The sequence below is a fragment of the Vicugna pacos genome, chromosome 32 (assembly GCF_048564905.1).
Source record: "Vicugna pacos chromosome 32, VicPac4, whole genome shotgun sequence".
In the NCBI taxonomy this organism is placed as follows: Eukaryota; Metazoa; Chordata; class Mammalia; order Artiodactyla; family Camelidae; genus Vicugna; species Vicugna pacos.
The window spans coordinates 8,157,404-8,178,152 of record NC_133018.1 but is presented as its reverse complement, the minus strand read 5'-3'; the positions used below and the strand labels follow the sequence as shown (position 1 = coordinate 8,178,152).

Genomic DNA, 20,749 nt, shown 5'->3' with positions numbered 1-20,749 from the left:
CTGCAGCACCAGGTGAGTGGGACAGTGAGCGAGGCTGGATGTCTTCTGCTACCCCTTGAGGGGTGACCACGAGCTTCCAGTGTCCATGGCTCCAACTGCCCATCCCACTGCTGTCGCAAGACAAGGAGAGACAAGAGCTGCCTCACACGGCAGGCTCATCACATCCCAGGCACCACCACCCATGTCACCCATCAGCCGCTCCCAGTAGAGCCAGGAAGTTCTAACTTCCCCATTTTACAGATGAAGAAACAGAGGCTCAAGCCACACAGCTGGTCCATGGCCTGACTCCCACACTCCACGCCCCTGTGAGTCACTGCCTTCCCAAAGCCCCACTGCTATCATCAGAGCTAAGGCAAGATAGAGTGGGCAAAACATTTAGCCCTTAAAGATATGAAACCGTTCTGGGTCCGGCTGATCCCTAAGCATTTGGGGGTTGTGCAATTGAGGCCTAACTCGGCAGGCTTGGAGAATTCAAACCCTGTACGTGCCAAGCAAAGGCCTGGCCCGTGACCAGTTCCTGGGAGCTCATCTCTGAGCCCTTGGGATGTCCTCACTGATAAGAATGTCTTTGTATATACCTAGGACCCTGCGCCACACCAAGCCAGAGAGTCTATGTTAACGGTGTGATTTATGGTGACGGGGGAGTCTCGGGTCATGCTGTGTATCATTTGACTTTTGGAGGGGCTAGAGACCAAGAAACTAAGGGCAGTCATTGGCTGTCCCACAGCTTTGTGACTGATGCCCAGTAAAAAATGCTGCCCACCACGGCCCCGGTGAGCCTTCCTGCCTGGCAATACTTCGTGCATGTGGTCACCCATCACTGGTGGAAAAATTATGCTCATCCGTCAGACCGCACCAGGAGAGGACATGTGGGGGCTGGTGCCTGAGCTCTCCTGCACTCCGCCCTGTGCCGCGAACGAGGCCGGACGCCTTTTTCCCTTGCTGACTTTCATCTGTATCCTTTCACCATAATGAACCGTAACCATGAGTCCAACTGGTTTTCTGAGATCTGTTGAGTCTTTCTAGCAAATCGTTTCACCCAGGGGTGGCCTTGGGGATCCTCGACACAGGAGTTCAGCCGTGCCCTGCGTGGACCTGTTCTCCAGCCTTGGCTCACCATCAATCCACCTGACAAAACTCAACACGGAGGGAAAAAAATCTACTCACTCTGTAAAGCAAGGCATGGACAAATGAGTCCCTGTTCAGTTGATTCAAATAATATATATTTTTTTTCCTCTGTGAAACTGAGTAGAACTGAGGAGGAATCAAAGAAAGCCTCATATATTAAATTCTTAAATAGATTCTCTGAATTCAAAAGTTAAGGGTTAATGGGAGAGGCACGGGTGGTGGGCCTTGTCCCAGCAAACAAAGCCACCACGGTGGTCCTGCAAATTAAGGAGGATGGCAAATCCCTTTCTTCAAAAGAAAAAGTTCTCGAGGGGGAAACATATAAAATATCTAAGTTTCAAAAGCCGAACTCTTCCACACTGTTGCTTCTCTACCCCGGATTGTCCTAAGATAGAGTGTTTTAAGGTTAAGTTTTCAATGTTCAGCTTTTTGCAAATATATGCAAATACATTTCTCACGAGCTGTCCAGATTTGGCGATTAATAGCAAGCAATATGCTTGGATTAGAGGTCCGATTTCCACTCGAATGCAAAGTTTCTTCTCTTCCGGCAACAAAGCCATTTGCAGAGATCTGAGAGGGGAGAAAAACAGGCGTTAGGCCCAGAGTAACAATTCCGAAATAGAGCTTTTATATTTATACGTGTGATTACAGAAGGGATGGTCTTCATGCATTCACATGAGCTTGTGAGATTTTCTATTCCATCCCAGAGGGTTGGAGAGAATTTACATTTAAATACGTTTCTTGGGTTCTTACCCACCCCTCAACCTGCTGCCACTTGACCTCAAAGACACACTTTTCTGATTTATGAAGAGCAAATGGCAATGATATGTGAAAAGTGCCAGTGACTTTTTGGAGTCCAGGGAAGGGGCAGCCTTTGTTCAAGGGCAATTCTCTACCAGGGACTAGCCAAAGCACCCTGTCCATGATACCTCATCTAAACAGTAAAGCAAAGAATATATCTGGCTTCTGTCAACGAGAAGGTTCAGGGTTGGACTAATGAATCTGCAGGAGTGAGGGGAACTGAGCTGGGGAGACACATGGAAAAAGGCTGCTTTCAATGTGAGGATCCCTTTCTTTGGAATGAAACAGAAGTCCTGGATCTCAGCACAGCTTGAGACAGGAAACCCCGGGTGATGACAGTGACTTAGCATCTCCAGCCTTGTGAGCTGGTGCAAAGTGGATTTCAAGAAAAAATTTTAAATATGCTATTTACTTAAAAAAAAAAAACCAAACAAGATAAAGGAACTAAAAATAAACTTGAGGCTAGAAGCTCTTTTACAGCTTAAAAGAATAGGGAAAATACCCCAGCAGGTTGGTTCTGGCCTCTCTGAGTCCCCCCAGGTTTGCTTGCACCTGATCAGAAAGGCTGGTGGGGCGTGAGGAAGTGAGCTCACTCGTTGGAGCCTTAACTCCAGTGCCCACGTCCACAGCAGGGGCCCAGCACTCCCACCTGGGCTCACTTCATTACAACCACCCTTGAAGGTAAGAACCCATTCTCCAGATGGGGAAAACAGAGGCCAAGAGAAGTCTGGAGTGAGTTCTTAAATCTTTGACTTCCCAAGTTCAGAACCTGTTTCCCTACCCCTTAGCCAAAAAGGGATGGATAAATATGCACTTAACATTGCTTATTAAAAGCAAATCCTGAGGGAGATGACTTGTGGAGGGAATTCTGCCCTTTGGTGGCTGTGTGGCCTTGGGCAAGTCAAAGGCCTTCTCTGGGCTTTGGTATTCTCCCTCATAAAATGGGAAAGTCGTGTCATCCACCTCCCAGGGATGCTGAGGGTTAAATGAGTAACCCTGGAGGAACACCTGGCCCAATGCAGTCTGGGCTGTTCTTAGACCAGAACTGCTTGTGACTGTGATTAGAACATTAATTGCTCTGGGCGAAGCCGATGCTGATTATAGAGGCTGGCTTGACAGACAGCATTCTGTGCAAAATGGTTCTAGAAGCCCCCTGTCACACTGGTCTTCTGTCCCCTCCCCCCACCAGTGCCAGGCAAACCTTCTTCTGGTTGGTTCAGCATTGATCCCTGCCCCCACTCCTGATCCAGAGCTCAGAGACTAAGCCTTGATTCTATAAATAGGCTGTCACCATGGAAACCTCCGGATGGGGCTGGGTCAGCCCACCTTGGTGGCCGCTCCTCCCCCAGGGAGCTTTTCGGGAGTTAAGTGGCTCCTGGGCTCAGAAGTGGCCGGAGCCCCAGCGAAGTCCGCAGACCCACCTGGAAATCATGAGTTTCCTAAGTGGGAGGAGGTACTGTTCTGGTTCACCTGGAGAAAGACAACACACAGAGCACAGGTCAGGGTCAGGTGGCGGCGCCCTCCGCATCGCTGAGTTGCGCACACTCCCTCATAGAGTATCTGCTGCACATGTACTACGTGCCAGGTGCTGGGGCTCTTGTGAACACGACAGACCCCGTCCTAGTCTCACGTAGCTCACACCATGGTGGGAGAGACTGCTCAGCAGACACGTGCACAGGATGCCATCAAGTCCAGGCAGTACTGTGGGCTGATATGAGTGACTGGTCCCGGGCTACTTCACACACAGCAGTTGGGCAAGGCCACTACCAGGGGATGACATTTAAGCTGTGGTGTGATGAAAACTACACGTTTGATCTTTGCCTTGGGTTGCTGGCACAAAGTTCCTAGAACTCTTGGAATCTCCTGAGTGATAAAAAGCATCTTTGGTATGCAAATGAGATGACTGGTGGCTGGGCAGCCCCCTCCTGGCACCAGAAAGGCCAAGGCACATCAAAGGGTTGGAAATGTCCATGCTCCCCTCCTCCCCCACCAACCCCAACCTCTGGGGAAGGGAGAGGGGCTGGAGATCAATAACCGATGGCAGATGACTTAATCAGTCACACCTACTGAATGGAACCGCCTCAAAAGTCCCTGAACGACGGGGTCTGGAGAGCTTCGGGACTGGGGAACTCATGGAGGCGCTGGGAGGGTGGTACAGGCAGAGAGGGCCTGGAGGCCCTGCGCCTTCCCCCATACCCCGCCCCACACCGCATCCCCGCCATTTGGCCCTCCCTCCCGGAATTACATAGCCTTTATGATAGACCGGTAATATAGGAAGTGAAGTGTTTTCCTGAGTACTGAATTGTTCTAGCCAATTACCAAACTTGTGGGGGGGTGGTCGGGGCACCCCCAGGTATGTGGCTGGCCAGGCAGAAATGTGGGTAGCCCAGGTATCTGAAGTGGGGACAGTCTTGTGGCACTGGGTCCTCAACCTGTGGGGTCAGACGCTCTCTCTGGGAATTGGTGTCAGAACTGAACTGAATCATGCAACACCCAGTTGGTATCCAGAGAATGAGAGAGTTGGTGGTTGGTGCTGGAAAACACCCCATAAGCAAAGATCTTAAAACTGAAACTGAGGCCAGTCATGCACAGATCTGAGTGGAAAAGCATTCCTGGCAGAGGGAACAGCAAAGACCTGGAAGGGAGAGGGCGTGTGGCGTTTATAAGGCTTGAGCAGACATTTTTCCATGAGTTGCGATTCTAAAGTGTGAGCCGCTTTGTTTTGCTTGCTCCCTGTTGCCCCACCTTTGGGGTTTCACGATTACCATTTTGGATGGCGACACAGTATTCTGTAGGACACAGGCACCACCATTACTCACCTGTTGTCCTAAGACTGTTTCCAATTTTTGCAATACCCTGAGTGAGGTCACGTGCCCAGTGGGGGACAGATGAGGGTGGAAAGTAGGGGTTCGAGGTAATCTGCGAGGCAGCTCTCCTGAGAGTGGGAGCGCTGATGACAGAGCATACCCCATTCCTTTATATTTTGCACCTAATAGAGCAAAAACCAGTCAGGCCAGCTAGATATCTTGAATACACCAGATAGTGCAGGAGAGTGTAAACCGGTCCAACTCTTTTGTAAAACAATTTTAGCCTTGTTGTTCAAGAGACTCAGAAAGATCTGGACCCTGCCAGCCACTGATTCCACGCCTTAAAAACGTATTCTATGGGAAAGATTCATTAGAGGGCTTCCCCAGCCCTCGCTCCACAGAAGAGGGGCAAAATCAGGGTGATAGGTACATGACATCTTTCGCCATACTACCAAAATTGCAAATGATCTCAGGGCAACAGTTAAGTAATTGGTGGCAAATAATGCGTTCCAGAGAATACTATGCATCCGAAATAACAGGGAGACCCCAAAGACGGAAAAACAAAAGGAAAGCAAAACCAAGCAGCTTGTGCAATAGAATTAGAACGAATGCAAACGTGTACCCGGGTGGGCAAGAAAATAACGTGTAAAAATGAGAAGCGTTTTAGATGGTGGCTAATTGCCCTCACCTCACTTCTGTCTGTTGTTCCTGTTACATCATCTTTCCGGTCAAAACAAATAACAAATTAGCGCTGACTAATTCTGGCAACATTTTTTTCACAGTGGCAAGAGATGGGTTTCTGATTCCCACAAAGGGAGTGCGGACTCATCCCCCAGACAATCAAGATGTGCAGGACCCCAGCCATGTGACTTCGTGAGTCTGATGATTAAACTGGGGATTGTGGCCTACTCTTCATTTGCCAAGTTAAATACACAGACACACTGAAACTCCTGATTTGAGTGCCACCTCTTCATTTAGAAAGGAACACTTTGGCAGCAAAAGGCGGACGGCTATAATGGCGGTCCAGGGAGCGGTTCTTCTCAACAAGATTCAAGCACAGCCTCCCACGGACACGGGGACGCCAGGCCGTGGGGATGTGTGGGGACACAGGAGTGTATTATGTCTACATTCCCATACACACCCGCCTCACATGACCCTCATTTTTTTGTACTGATGAAATTTTTGCACTGGGTGATTCGGGAACTGCCACTTTAAATGAGGCTGAATTTAAGGCCTGTGACAAAGTTTGACAGAAAGTCCCCACCAAGCCCCTCCAACTGCTTTCAAGCCCAGGGACAGGGTGAAGGAAGGGGCTCGGGCGGAAGGGCTGCTGAGATATGGCCCAGGTAGCTCAGACACTTAAGAGCCTCTGGCCCCACTCCCACCCCCACCCAATATTCTGATGGGGAACCCATCAGCCACCTTACAGAAGTTAAGTATCCAAGGGCATATAGCAAGCTACTGGACAGGGCTAAACCAGATTCAGAATCCCCCCGGGGTTTCTAACCTGAAAATATCCCTTCAGATTGGCTGGTGTTTTATAGTCCCCTTTCAAGACCTAAGAAAGAGGGGAAAAAAATCACTGTCATCGAAATAATCCAAAAATAAAATTCAGTCCATCACTTCCACACCTATCCACCCATCCATCCACTCTCCCATCCATCCATCCATCCACCCACCTAACTTTGCCATCTATCCATCCACCCATCCATCCATCCTTCCATCTATACATCTACCCACCTTCCTATCCATCCATCCCTCCATCCTTCCACCCACCCACCCACCCACACCTACCCATCCATCTATCCACCCAACCTACCACCCATCCATCTATCCATCTACTCATCCATGCATCCATCCAACAAATATTCATTGACCCTTCTTATTCCAGGCATTATTCTAAGCTCTGAGGGGCACAACATTAACTAGATAATTAAAATTTCCACTCTCCTGGAGCTTCCATTCTAGAGTAGGGAGGAGGCAGACGATCCACAAGCAGCAATAAACACAAATAAACAAGAACATCAAACCATGGGAAGTGCTAGGAGGGGAGGAAGACAAAGGGATGTGACTGGGCATGATTGGGGGGGCCTCTTTTAAGTGGGTGGTCAAAACAGGGCTCTTAGAACAGGTGACCTTTGAGCTGAGACTTGAGGGACAAGGAAAACCCGCAGGCTGAGCTGTGAAGGAGCATTCCAGGCAGAGGACACAGCTAGGGCAAAGGCCCTGAGGTAGGAACCAGAAAACTCCAGGCCTTCCCACTCTCTCCCAAATACAAGGCACCGGATAGACCAGCGCTGTCCAATGGAATGGAATGTGAAACGACTCTGTAATTTTACATTTTCTAGTAGCCACATTAAAAAAAGAGAAAGAAATAGGTGAAATGAATTCTAGTGATATTTAAAAATTTACCCTGCTGTATCTAAAGTATTAATACTTCAACATGTAATTGATGGGGTTCAGGGCAGGTTGCCCCCAAGTCTACCACTTTGGCATTATTAATTATTTTGAAACAGCCACTGTAAGAAGGATACTCTCACCCTCCTTTGTGGCTCTCAGAGCAGGAAATAAATCTCCCCCATGGAAGACTTCCCTCCTGCATGGGAGACAGGCATCCTTATCACCAGGGATGGAGAATTCTGGGCCGAAAAGGCTGCGTAAACAAACCTTGTTATTCTTCACTAATTTACCATCCCAAGCCTAAATTTTTTTTGTCTTATCAGTTCTTCACAAACGTACTGTTTCTTTGTCTGAAAGGTATAAAAGATGCCTGCTTTGATCACTTCTGTTGAATCTCATATTTTAATTGTCTGTACGATATTAAATTTGTTTTCCTTCCTGTGAATCTGTCTTATGTCAATTTAATTATCAGGCCAGCCAAAGAACCTAGAAAAGAAAAAGGGAGAAGTCTTCCTTCCCCTACGTAATCAATATAAAAATGACGAATGAGAAATTATGCATGCTTTTTTATGGGGGGGGGTACAAGGATTTCAAAACCCAGTGTGTGTTTCACACTTAATACATAGCACCTTTCAATTTGGACTCATCACATCTCACTAGTCAGATTTCTTTTGTTTTGTTTTGTTTTATTTGTTTGGGTTTATTTGGGGGGGGATTAGGTTTGTTTATTTATATAATTAACTTTTTAATGAAGGTACTGAGAATTGAATGATTCAATACAAGAACCAGTGGGTTGGGAGGGAGGGGAAACGGGTGCAGGGGGTCAAGAGGTCACAACTCTCCAGCCATAGAAAAATTGAGCCACAGGGTTGTAAAGTACAGCACGGTGACTACAGTTAATAATACTGTAGTGCATATTTGGGAACTCTGGTGACAGAGGGTAACTAGGCTCATCATGATGATCACTTTGCCGTGTATACAAATATCAAGTTGTTATCTTACACACCTGAAACTAATAGGCTACTGCAATAAAAAATTTTAGTGCAATTAAAAAAAAAATAAAGAACACTTTGCTTTCTAAAATCACCATGTGTTCAGAAATGTCAAGCTTTAGCTTAAATGAAAACACCAGATCTTACTAACTAAGGCTAGAAGGGCTCTTCCTCAGGCCTGGGTCCCATTTTCAGATATTTTCATTAACTTCGTGTCTCTGAGGAAGTCAGAACCCAGCACCTACTTTTCTGCTTCAAAAACATCTTCTCAAAGTCATTTCCTCTTGACCACCTACACTCAGGGGAACTTAGAAAGCACTTCAAACTGTCAGAAGCTCACATTTGTCTGCGAAATCAGCATTAAACCTCCTGGGGGCAAGAACGGGACCAAGTGTTGATTTATTTACACCCAGTCTTAAAATGCTTTACAAACAGATGAACAAACAGCCAGGGAAACAGGACAGAAAGGGTAAATCAGAGGAGAGAAAGAGGATGAAATCAGTGCACAAATGGGCCTGCTATTAGACGCTACAGAGAATGAGAGACAGACTGCCAGTTGGTTTTGAGCTTCCTTGTGGCCCAGGCAAAAATGGAAATACAAGCAGTCACACAATTCCCCATGTCCATGACATAGAAACAAGCCAGCTGCTTAGGAATCAGAGACTAAATGTTTTCTCAGGTTGCCAGAGCCTCCACCCCTGCTGCACCCCCAGCGCACATCTCCAGGCATGCAGGTGGACTCACCCGGTGTGTGTTGTTGACGACAATGGGGTCAGGATTGCCGTAGTTGGGTGGGTTTGCATAGGGGTCGTAGCCGAGCCGAGCCAGCATGGGGGCGATCTGGGCCATGTCCCTCATCACATCCCTGGGTATGTGGCCGGTCCACTTGGAGAGAGCTTCCAGGTTCACGGGTTTGATGACCTGGTCTGTGGATCGCTCAATCCTGGGGAGAGAGGACAGGCTGGATGGGGCAGGGGCAGACCCAGATGGTGCTTGGGCAGAACAGGTTGGGGGGACCTGGCCCCCAGACCGCTTGGCCGTCATCAACTTTAAGAATGTGGGCAAGTTACTTGGCCTCATCATACCTGCTCTGTGCAACGGGGAGAAGAGCAAGCGGTGGGAAGCTGGCAGAAAGCGCTGGGCAGTGCACACTGGTGGTGCTAAAATTCTGCTTCCTTGAGCTCTCTGCCTTTTTTTAAATAACGTTTTATGTATATGACTGGGATGGGTATTTTGTTCTTGAGAAATATTTATAAATGGCCTCAGAGTCCCCGTGGTCATCACTCTGAGTCCATCAGCTCCCCACAGGGACCTGACCTGAGCATTCTGGAGCACATCCTTTCAATCGGTTTTCTGTGCTTTTAAAAGCCAAGCGACTAAGTGCAGACTCGGGGGCCAGACTACCTTGGTGCAAATGCCAGCTGTACCAAGCGGGGCTAGGTGGCCTTGGGAGAGTGGCTAAACCTCTCTGAGCCTGTTTCCTCATCTATGGAATGGGACTCATAACCAGTATCTACCTCACTGGGCTGTTCTGGGTAGTAACTGAGTTACTGATAAGAGTATCTAGTACATTGTAAGGTCTCTGTAAGTGGTAACTCTCTCTCTCTCCTGCACACGTATACATAGAAAATCTGTTTGTTTGTTTTTTGTTTTTTGGAATGGGAGGTAATTAGGTTTTCTGTTTATTTATTTTAATGGATGTACTGGGGCTTGAACCCAGGACCTTTCGCATGCAAAGCATATGCTCTACCACTTGAGCTATCCCCTCCACCGCAAGTCTATAGTTTTGTTTGCAGATTTAAAACCAGGAATTAACCCTTCAGGGAGTCTGGGGGGTTTTGAGCATTAGTTACCCATTCTGCTTGGTCAGCCCAGTAATAAACCTTTCTCTGCTCCAAAAAAATTAAAAATAAACCCAGAAATTATATGGTATATATAGTATTGGTTTGTAGGGTTTTTTCCCCTCACTCAGTACCTCATTCTTTTTCCATTCCCCTAAAGACGGGCAGTTAGACTGTTTTTAGTGTTTTGCTCTTAGAACAGAACCACCATCATTTTCTACATGCTTCTTTACTCTCCCATAGAACAGGGCATCTGAACCACGAAGATCTTACCAATTACACTTCGGAAGCTATACAGGATGGGGGCTGGGGAACTCCTAGGATGGAAGACCTACTTCTAGATGTTTCCATCCAACTAAGAGATAATGTGGAAAAGAAGAAACAGAAAAAAACAGATGTAGTAAAAGAAGGAGGGGACTGGGGAGGGTGAAAGGGTGCGGACTGGTGGGAAAAACACGGATTTGGAGTCTGCAGACCTGGATTTAAAGCTCAACTCTAACCAGGGTGCCAAAAATCCCGAATACAGCTCTAAGTAGCTTCTCTGTAAACATCTTTGCCACAGGCAGTTTCATCCCACCCTGGTTGGCCGCAAGGCCATTTTGCCATAAAAGATAAAATAACTGGCCGACACCTTAGACTAGAAAATGGTAACAGATCAGTTTCTGCAAATCCTTCAGGGAGCTAATGTAGGCCAGGTTCTGTTAGAATTTTCACCATTTTCCAGACGCTCACACTCGTCAGGCATCAGGTAACCATTTCCTTTTGAGGGGATAAAAGAGCTTGATTCTTCTTTGGTTTCCAACTCCTAACACTGTGTGATAAAGCTGGTGAAGACGGCAGGAGAGAGCAAGCCGTTGTTTCTAAATTGGCTAAATCGAACCACTGACGAATCGATCACTGATGCTCTCGAAGACCACTGTGAACTGGCAAGCTGCCCCTTTTCTACGTGCCACAGCTCGGTATGTTTTCGGTTTTGACAGGTGAGGAGGGATGACTGAGCTCGCTGAAGGAGCTGCTGAAACTGACATGTTATCATTTTCTAGGGTCATGAAATCAACGCTGCCAGTCAGCCAATTATTTTGTCTTTTACAGCAAAATGCTCGCTGCAAAGACATTCACAGAGAACCTACCCGCCATGATCAAACAGGTGCACGGCCTTTGCCACCAGCCTTGTGTCTCCAGGACTTTATGAGACGGAAATCACGTAGACGCGTCACAGAACATGGACGGGAGCCAGTCAGTAACCAAACTATCCAACAACAGGAGAAGTTAAATAGAATACGGGGATCATGTGGTGGAGTATTATGGAGCCCTTCAAAATGATGTCGCAGCAGAGTGCTGGGGGCCATGGGCAAGTGGCCCCAACTACAAAGTGAAGAAAGGTTACAGAATCACATGATCAGCAGGCCTCTGGTTTTATGAAGATGCCCTGACCAAGGACCAGCAGGTCACACACCAAAATCCGGGTGGTGGGACCATGGGTTATTTTTCTTCCTTGTTTTATGTATTTCCCCAACTTCCTACAATCAGAACGCATTTCTTCGGTAATCTGATGTTTCGTCATGATGATTGACAAAATCCTGGCTCCAGCACCAATAGGCCGGAGGACCCAGCCCATGGGCACTTCACTGCCAGGGGAGAGCTGCTGTCAGCTCCCAGCTCAGCTCAGGGCTCAGGAGCTCCCGGGGATGGAGCCTAAGAGGGTCCAGCCATGAAAGAAAGGAGAGGCGTTGTCCCGGGAAGGCCCACCCTTCCACTGGGCTCTTGCGGGTGCTTGTACCAGACCAGGCTAGAGACAAAGATGGCCCGACTCACTCTGGTCCTGCACCATTCCAGTGCTCTGGGTCTCCAGAGAGGGATGGCCTCCCCAAAGGAAAAAGGCAGTCAACGAGGGACAGAAGGGGGAGGGAGGATGCATCCACGCCCTAGAGTCCAGCAGACCTGGGTGCAAATCCTGACACCACACTTTGCTAGCTATGTGGCCTTAGGCCAGTAACTTCTCCTGAGGCTCAGTTTCTTCATCTGTAAAATGGGGATAAGTGCAGCAAATATGCCCTAGCTTGCTATGGGGATTAAAGGGATAATGATTGTTGGGGGCTTAATTCAGTGCTGGCTCCACAGCAGGCACTCAATAAATGAAGGCACTGGGGAGGCCGATGCGTACTCCAGTAAAAGCCAGGTCAGCACTAAACTGCCGATACTGGGGCTTACAGCACCTAACTTTAGATGTTATGAACCCATTTTCTGGGTATTTAACCTATTTGATGTTCACACTTGTGAACAGCAGGTGGAGAGACTGTATCCCCATGCGGCAGATGAGGAACTAGAAGCACAGAGAGGTTGAATCGCTTGCTCAAAGTCACACAGCTAAGAGGTGGCAGAGCTGGGACTTGAACCCAGACAGCCTGGTTTCAGAATCTGGGCTCTCAACCTTGAGCTATATAGCCTTTACTCACCATGGCTGACTACAAAGCATATTCAAAGTTGGCTGCTTCTCTCAGAAAAGAAAGGAGTGATCATGAGGCTGAGGCTCAGAGAGGTACAGCGGCTTGTTCAACACCACAGAGCTATGAGGTAGATCTGGCTCAAGGATCTGCTCTTAACCCCTCTCTTCTCAGATCGTCTCCATGACGACAGAGGAGGCTCCGAGAGGCACAGTGACTTGGCCAAGGCCACACAGCATGGAGGGGCAGAGCTGACCTGCCCACCAAATGCCTCTGACTCCAGGACCAGGGGTCTGAGCGGAGGGCGGGGGCGCCACTCACTTGGACAGGGAGACGCCCCCGGGCTTGCCGATGAGGTCCTCGTGGTGCAGGACAGCGTCGCTCCAGGCGATGCCGAGGAAGTCAAGGATGAGCTTGAGGGAGCGCCGGGGGTGCAGCACCAGCTGCTCGTAGTACACGGGCAGGCACTTGTCCTTGCCCACCTCCATGCACTGGGCGTACATCACCTCGATGGCCTTGTTCCACTTGGTGAGGCAGTCGCGGTAGCTGCTGAGGTCGAAGCCGGCGATGGTGACCTTGCGGGTGATCATGGAGTGCACGGAGGCCCGGCCGTCCCGCACCATCAGCAGGAACTTGGAGTTGGGGAACAGGCGTGACAAGTAGACGGACGACTTGAGCGTGAAGGGGTCCTTGTTGCAGAGGACGCGGGCCGGCTCACCGTGCTTGGCGATCACCTCCAGGATGAAGGCCTGCATGGCGGCGTCCAGCACCTCGTCCGTCACGCCCGCCTCGTCCAGCCGCAGCTTCTCCCGGCCGGACTTGGACCAGGCCTGGCGCATGGCAAGCACGCGGGGAATGATGCGGGTCTCCTCGCCGCAGCGCACCTCGGGGTGGGCGTCCAGCATGGCGCGCATCAGCGTGGTGCCGCTCCGGGGCACGCCCCCCACGAAGATAAGCGGCATGGCCTTGCTGTAGCGGTACTCCACGTGGTCCGTGCCCACCATCACCAGGTCCTCCTGCTCCGGCTGCATGGTCCGTCGGGGGCCCAGCGGGCCCCCCAGCACCGCCCGGCACTCCAGCACCTGCTGCCCCAGCTGGACCGCCAGCACCAGGGCCAGGGCGAAGCCAGCTGCCAGCAGCGCCCTCCGCACCGACAGGCGCATGCTGGGCCTGGGGCGGGGGGCGTGCCTCAGCGACAGGTCAGAGGGAGGCCCGCGGGGCTCGCATCTGGGGAGAGAGAGGGACATGCATGCGGTCAGGGAGGCCTGCGGGCTGCAGGTGCCTCGCCATACAGACCCCAGTAACAGCAATGATGGGAGGATGGTGATGTTCCCAGCAGAACAGCTGGATGTGCGCTCACCACGTGCCTGGCGCTGTGCTGGGCACCTCATCCATCTTAACCTGAGACTCTCCAGCAACCCCAGGGCTGAGTGCCATTAGCCCCAAGGGGGCTGGAGCTGCAGGGCCTGGGTTCAAATCCCTCCTGGCCACTTCCTAGCTGTGGGACCTGGCCCAGGTCTGTAATCACTCAATGCCTCAGTTTCCTCGTCTGATAAATGGAAACAGCAATCATTATTTTAAAATGAACTTTACTGGAATCAAGTTCTTGGAAATTACTTAAAATGGAAAATTATAAAGCATGAGAATGTCACATCTCAGCAGCAGAGCCGTGTGCTGAGGACAGTTTCTGCCTGTTTTGTTTACAGCTGTCTCCCCAGCTCCAACCACAGAGCCCGGTACCTACTAGGTGCTCAATAAATACTTCTGGTGTGTGCCTGGACCAAATGCTGGGGGCCTGGCACAGATCAAGGGCTGTGAAATGATTATAGGAGAAAGAGGTGGAAACCAGGGTCTGGAGAGGTGGTTCACAGTCACCCAGTTGGGAAGCGGCCAAGCTGGAGTCTGTGATTCCGACCCTGGACAGCCGGCTCCGTGTCTGCTCTGAGTGACAACACGCTGCCTCTGCAGGAGACGCTTTTCAGAAGGTGCAAAATATCCTGGTCTGGGCTTCTTCGAGAGTCCCAGAATCCATTCATTCAGTCCTCACTCAGTCAATGCTTACAAAGCACTAAAAAGTGCCAGGCACCTGCTCAAGGCTGGAGACAGGAGCATGGACGAGGCAGCCAGGCCTCTGGTGTCAAGGAGCTTATGTCCTAGCTGGGGATACAAATGGTACACAAGTTATAGCCAGAGCGTGATAATGGCTTGCAAAGAAGTGAGCTGCACGCTGTGAGAGGGATCAAGTAGGGGAAGGAGGAGGGAAGTCAAGGAGGACTTCTCAGAGGAGATGACATCCAAGCCGAGAAGGCACTGGCTGAAGATGTATGGGAAAGGTGATGCAGGCAGAGGAAACAGAGTGCAAAACCTCGAGATAGGAGAGGTTTTGGGGTGTTCAAGAACCTGAGAGGAGCCTGCTGGGGACCAAGGGGAGGGAGGGGGAAAGTGGAATGCAGCTGCCAGGCATGTCCTCAGGGGACGGAGAAGGGCTGGACTTACTCTAAAGGCAGCCCCTGAGGAGAGGGCCTGCAGGGGTGAGAATGGAGGTGGGGAGGTCAGGGAGGAGGTTCCTGCTGGCCGGCATCCTGGGGAGACTCAGGGATGCCGGGACTGTGGGGGTGATGTGGGAACAGAGGGAGGGGAGGACTCAGGACAGGAATTATGACCCTGAGCCTACGCTCCTCACCCCTCCCAGTGCCACTAACAAAGATTGGACTTCCATGCAAATTCCTTAGGTAGGGGCTGGTTTCCAACAGCAGGGGTCCACCCAGCCCAGCCACCCCTTCTCCAGTCACTCAAATGTCAGATCTGCCCTCCTCCCTAGTTTACCCTCAAGGCCCCTCCACTACGAAACCTAAGCCCAAAGCAGAAGGTGCAGGCTCAGACGCTGGACGGACACGCAGCCCGCTCGGGCCGCCCCAGCCCTTCTCTGCCCCACCCCGGCTGTTTCACAACCTCTGTTTCCTCTCCTACCTCCTTCTAGACTCAAAGTAAGGGCTTGAGGTCTCTGGGCATTCAAGGAGGCCGACAGGCCTGGGTCTAAATCCCAGCTCTGCGACTTCCTGTGTGGTTGTGTGAGCTTGGGCACAGACTTTCCTTCTCTGAACCTCATCTGTAAAATGGGTCTAAGAGTGTTAACCTCAAAGGGCCATGATGAAAGAATTTAATAATGTACCCAGTACGTAGGAAGCGTGTGAAGGAATATTAGCCATGATCATTGGTTATTGATTTATTCCAACAGTTCATAAGGTCCTACTGTGTGGGGAGAGTTGGGCTATGGAGCTAAGAGACGCAGCCTCAACCCCACCAAGTCTACCCACATAGTGGACCCACACCTGGGAAGGGGCTGCTGGGTTCTAGCTGTGTGGGTGAGCGAAGGCTTCCTGGAGGAGGCAGCCTTCCTGCTGAATCCTGAGCAGTGGACAGGTGGAGCTCTGAATAGCCGGGTGGAAGAAAGAGAGAAGGCTGCTCCCTTTGGAACAGCCAGTGCAAAGTCACAGGCAGGAAAGAATCCAGCACGAATGGGGAGCTGCAAGTGATCCAGTGAAGGGTGCAGGGTCCGGAGCGAAGGGAGTGGAGAGACGGCTTTCCTCTTCAGATGTGAGGTTCAGCCGAAATCTCCAAAGGACCTGGTGTGCAGCTGGACCAATCCACCCACAAAGGCCCGGGCTGCCTGGGGCCTCTGGGGCCGGAGCAAGTGGAAAATAAACATCAAAGCTGAAGACGCGCACAGGCTCAGGCCCAGGGGCGAAGCTGTTGAGAGGCCCTGGCATTTCCTGGCCATGTGGCTTTGGGAGACTCACTTCCTCCATCGAAGCCACAGTTTCCTCAGCTGCAAAGAGGGGTGGGTCCACTGACCTCAAAGGCTGCGGTGAAGGCTCTAGAAGCAACTGACAAAGCAAAGGGGAGTCTCATCCAGGGGTCACTGGCTCCTCTGAGCATCAGATAGCTGGTGCCCTTCTCCCCAGAAATTTGCACCTATCATGTTGCTGAAACTGTTGCCATTTTTCATGGGTGCTCCGGATTTAGGTCTGGGATGGGGAAATCTAATTCCACGGCTACTTTCAGGGGGAAGGCAGGCTGGGCGGGACATACAGTCACTCAGATATCCCTCCAAGGAGCCCTCAGCTTCTCTAAGAGCTCACTGAACTTCTCCCCACGGACCTGAGACTAGAATTCTGCCAAGGATTATGACTTCGGTGTCAATGCCCCTGGGGGACTGTCAATCACACTTTAGCTTGAATTAGCACCATCTCCCTTTCTTCCTGACACTTGGTGGGGAGTGAGAGACTGGAGCATTTGGGAACAGATGGTGATGGGGGATGAGGAGACACAGAGGAAAGGGGATAATCTGGGAAAGTTGTTTCCAGACAGGATAGATAAAGTGTGCCTGCCACTGCCTGCGTGTGTGCGTGTGTGTGCGTGCGTGTGTGTGTGCATGTATGTGTGTGCGTGTGTGTGTGCGTGTGTGTGTGTACTCCTGAGCTTATGTTTGGGGTTGGAAGTGATCTGGGTACTAAATACTAAGGGGAAAGGCCTGGAAGAAGGGATAGAAAGAATTTTTCAAAACGTTACCAAGACAGGGAGGTAAAGCTTAGTGGTAGAGCGCGTGCTTAGCATGCACCAGGTCCTGGGTTCAGTCCCCAGCACCTCGATTAAAAAAAAAAGTAAACCTAATTACCTACCCCCACCAAAAAAGTAAATAAATAAAAATGTTATCAACTCACAAGTTTTGCTTGAGACTGATCCTTCATTTGGCTACAGGACTTCAAAACCAAGCACCTGAGTTGCGTTTTTACGTTCTCTGAGCATGTACTCTGCTCAAGCTTATTCTAGGCACCACTTAGCGGGCTCCTCTCCACCACCTCGGGTAGGGATGCCCTGCGCCGGCAAGCAGCTCAGAGAGAAGCGGCAACTTGCCCAGGATTGCACAGCCAGAGCGGCAGGCCTGGGTCAGAGCAGGCTGAGGCCAAGCTGGTCACTGTCCTTGGACATGACCCAGCGAGGGGCCCATCTCTGCCACCGGGAGAAAATGACTCAAAGCGGGCAGGTCAGCTGTGAGCAGGAGACAGCAGAGGCCTGGAGAGCGGCTTGAGAAGCAAAAGCAGGGCGACTTGGCAGAGGGAAAGCAGCTGGGAACCTACGAAGCAGAAGGCAGCTTCCTGGTCACCCAGAACCAGAGACTCCACCCGGCCCAGGGACCCGGGCCTGCCCTCCACCCCACCACCCGGCTGGACCGTGCCGAGGGAGATGTCTGGCATCCTGGCAGTGAGGAGGTGGCTGAGAGCCTCAGATTTGGAGCCTTACAGCCCCAGGTGCAAATCCAGCCTCGGCCACCTGTGAGCTGGAGCGCGGGACAAGGGACTTCACCTTGCTGAGTTTCTGTTTTCTCCTCCATAAAAGGGGGATGATAACAACCTTTCCTTGGTGAGCGATGACGGGGTTCAGGGAACTCTGGGGTGAAGTGCTGAGTCAGTGGCACTGGGAGATGCGGCAGACAGGGTCTGGACTCCGGCTGTGCCTTGAATCGGCTCAGTTACGCCAGGTAAGTCCCTGCCAGCTCTGGGACTCAGCCTTCTCCTATCCACCAGGAGAGTCATTTTCCCAGGAGGTGAGGAAGAGCAGAGGCCCGCCCTCTCCACACTCCGGGGGTGCAGCTTTGTCTAGCACAGATTTGGAACAGGGGAGAGGGATGCCCAGAGGAGTTTGCTTGGTGGTCAGTCATGGAGGCTGGGAGCGTGCAGGTGTCTCTGGAGGAGCCGGGACTCTGGGGGACCTTCGAGAAGCACTTACCTCCCCTGGGCACACTCATCCCTGGGCTCTAGCCCTCGCAGCTGCTGGCCAGGACTGTCCACCGGCTGAGCCCTGCAAAGGCAGATGAGATGCTGCATTAGGGTAGGTGCCATGCAGAGGGGCTGTGCCCCCTCAGAGGGGCAGAGGGGGAATGCCTGGCTTCCCAAGGGCACCCGACAGTGCTTTGGGGGGAAAGCACTCTGGAGGATGAACAGCAGCACAGAGACAGGCCACCTCAGCCCATGATGTCACAGCTGGGGTCTAAATTCACGGATTCTGCCAGGGAATGAACTGGCCCACATCTCAGGCAGATAGGTGTGAGATGAGGATCTGAGCAAAGGCACTGCTGCCTTGGGGAGTAGTGGGTCTCTGCCAACCAGGCTCTCCCTTCCTCTTGACCCTGGACTTCAGGAAAAGTAAATATAAGAAGCAACAACCACCACCACTCAATCACTAGTCACCATCTAGGAAGGCTGGTTACATTGAACAGGCTGTGCACTGCCCAACTCCAAAGGGCACCGCGTACCTAGCCTATGATCAAGATGGCGCCCCCCCGGAACTGAACAACACCTTGCCGCCGCCACCTAACACTGACCAAACGCCTACCATGTGACTGCTTGGGCCATTTAACCCCCTACGAGGAAAGCACAATGATCCCAATTTTACAGGTGAGAAAAGGACACCAAGAGGAAGAGCAACCGACTCTGGGAACCAGGATCGCCATCCAGATCTGTGGGACTCTGGTGCTCAGGTCTTAACCGCTGTGTTAGAAGAATGGGGCCATGAGCTCACTGGGGTCTGGTGTGAAGGCTGGCTGATGTGGAATCAAGGGAGTCCTTGTGTACATCTCACTGCTGTGTCCTCACCATTTTGGGGTAGGGGAGTGTGGATTTTTAGTCCAACCCTCACCTTCTCCCATTTTACAGATGGGCAAATTGAGGCTCAGCAGCAGAAATCACTTCAAAGACTCACTCACAGAGTCTCAGGCTCAACGCCCCTCCTCTTAGTCCTATTCCAAGAGGTGGGTGGGGGTGGTTAAGGATGCAGCCCTGGAGTTGGATGACTCCCCGACTACCTAGAGAGTTGCTCTTTTGAGCCTCAGTTTTCCTATTCTGTAAAATGGGCTAATGGGAGGTTTAAGGTAACAGCAAGTACTCAAAAACCTCAGTGATTGTTTTTATTTGTGGTGTGATAGAAATAAACTGGGTGTAGGCTGTTACTCCGTTTCTTTGGTCCTCTCTCCCTTCCTATTTGCTCACTCCTTGCCTCTATACAGGTTTTTTTTCTACCCTTGAAATACCAACCTGATTATAGGACATCTAAACCCAGGAGGAGAAGGGTTCCCACCCCCATCCCTTCTCCCAGCTACGGAATACACGGGGACATGGGTGGCCAATGAAGACAGGCCTGGCTCTTGGAACAAAAAAGAAAAAAAGGCAATTAGGGACCAGAGCACTTAAAGATCTTCCGGAGACAAGATGGCTCAGGCCCAGCCGCCCTCAGGCAGCCCTTGAAATGCCAGAGAGTTCAAGAAGCCTGCCAGCCGGGCAGCTCCCACGGCCCCTTTTCAGGGCGGTGGGACAGAGCTGTCGGCCTTCAGTCACTTACAGCTGCGTGTCCAACAGGGCGCACCAGCCGCAGGTTGGCATTTAGACTTAAGTAAAATTAAATACAATCTACAATTCAGCTCCTTGCTTGCGCTGGTCACGCTGTAGAGCCCAGCCAGGGGTCACAGAGGAGACCAGGGTGGCCACCGCCCTGGACAGTGCTGTCCCTGGAGGGGGGCAGCACACTGTGGCCCATGGGCCACATCCAGCCCTCAGCCTGTTTTGTATGGCCTGCGAGCTAAGCCTGGTTTTCACACTTTGTTTTTAAGGGAAAGAGGAGGAGGAGGGGCTGGGGAGATGCAGCAGCAATCAAAACTCTACGTGTTCCACAAAACCTGAAATATTTACTATCTGGACATTTACAAAGTCTGCGGGCCCCTCTTCTAGAATATTCCCACCATTTGCACAAAGTTCTGTTGGCCCGTGACGACTCAGGAGACAAGGGAGAGGTACAGGGGAGTGGGGAGTGTCAATGAGCCCTCCTTTTCCTGTAGGAGGAACCTCAGCATTTAGTAAGCACCACTGTATATTTAACACCAGACCTGGGCCTTTCCACGCCCTACCTCGTTTCACCCTCACTACAGCCCACTGGCAGGGCAGGGTAGGGAGGCAGCACCTTGGTTCTCTAATTGGGGGATGACAAAGGCCCACGTGGGTCCACCACGATGCCGAAAAGTCGACCAACCCAAGCAGCGAACACAAACCACAGGTAAGAAAAAAAGATGAGAAGGGAATAGACTCAAAATGCCACCAGGGATGGCATTCAGGTGGGAGGTGATAATATTTCTCTCCTAAAAACAAACTTTTGTTTTTATCTATATAATAAAACAATAAAATGACCATTAGTTTTTGAATTATATGCCAAGCATAGTAGGGCGTCAGACTGCTCGGGCTCAAATTCCAGCTCTACCAGTTACTGGCTGTGTGACCTTGGCAAGT

General features: G+C 50.9%; 1 protein-coding gene across 4 annotated transcripts in view; it reads right to left on the bottom strand.

Annotated features, from left to right (window-relative positions):
• Positions 1 to 1,191: 1,191 nt before the first annotated feature.
• The window catches only part of TPST2 (tyrosylprotein sulfotransferase 2), a 47,523-nt gene continuing 27,965 nt past the window's right edge, over positions 1,192 to 20,749 (bottom strand). For all 4 annotated transcript variants that reach the window (XM_072953203.1, XM_072953204.1, XM_072953202.1 and 1 more), the window contains exons 2-7: positions 18,204 to 18,275; positions 12,735 to 13,640; positions 8,873 to 9,071; positions 6,244 to 6,294; positions 3,351 to 3,399; positions 1,192 to 1,698 (exon numbers count right to left, since the gene is read on the bottom strand). In XM_072953203.1, coding sequence (XP_072809304.1) covers positions 3,358 to 3,399; positions 6,244 to 6,294; positions 8,873 to 9,071; positions 12,735 to 13,576 — 1,134 coding nt within the window. In that variant the 5' untranslated portion in view covers positions 13,577 to 13,640; positions 18,204 to 18,275 and the 3' untranslated portion in view covers positions 1,192 to 1,698; positions 3,351 to 3,357. The remainder of the gene's footprint in view (positions 1,699 to 3,350; positions 3,400 to 6,243; positions 6,295 to 8,872; positions 9,072 to 12,734; positions 13,641 to 18,203; positions 18,276 to 20,749) is intronic.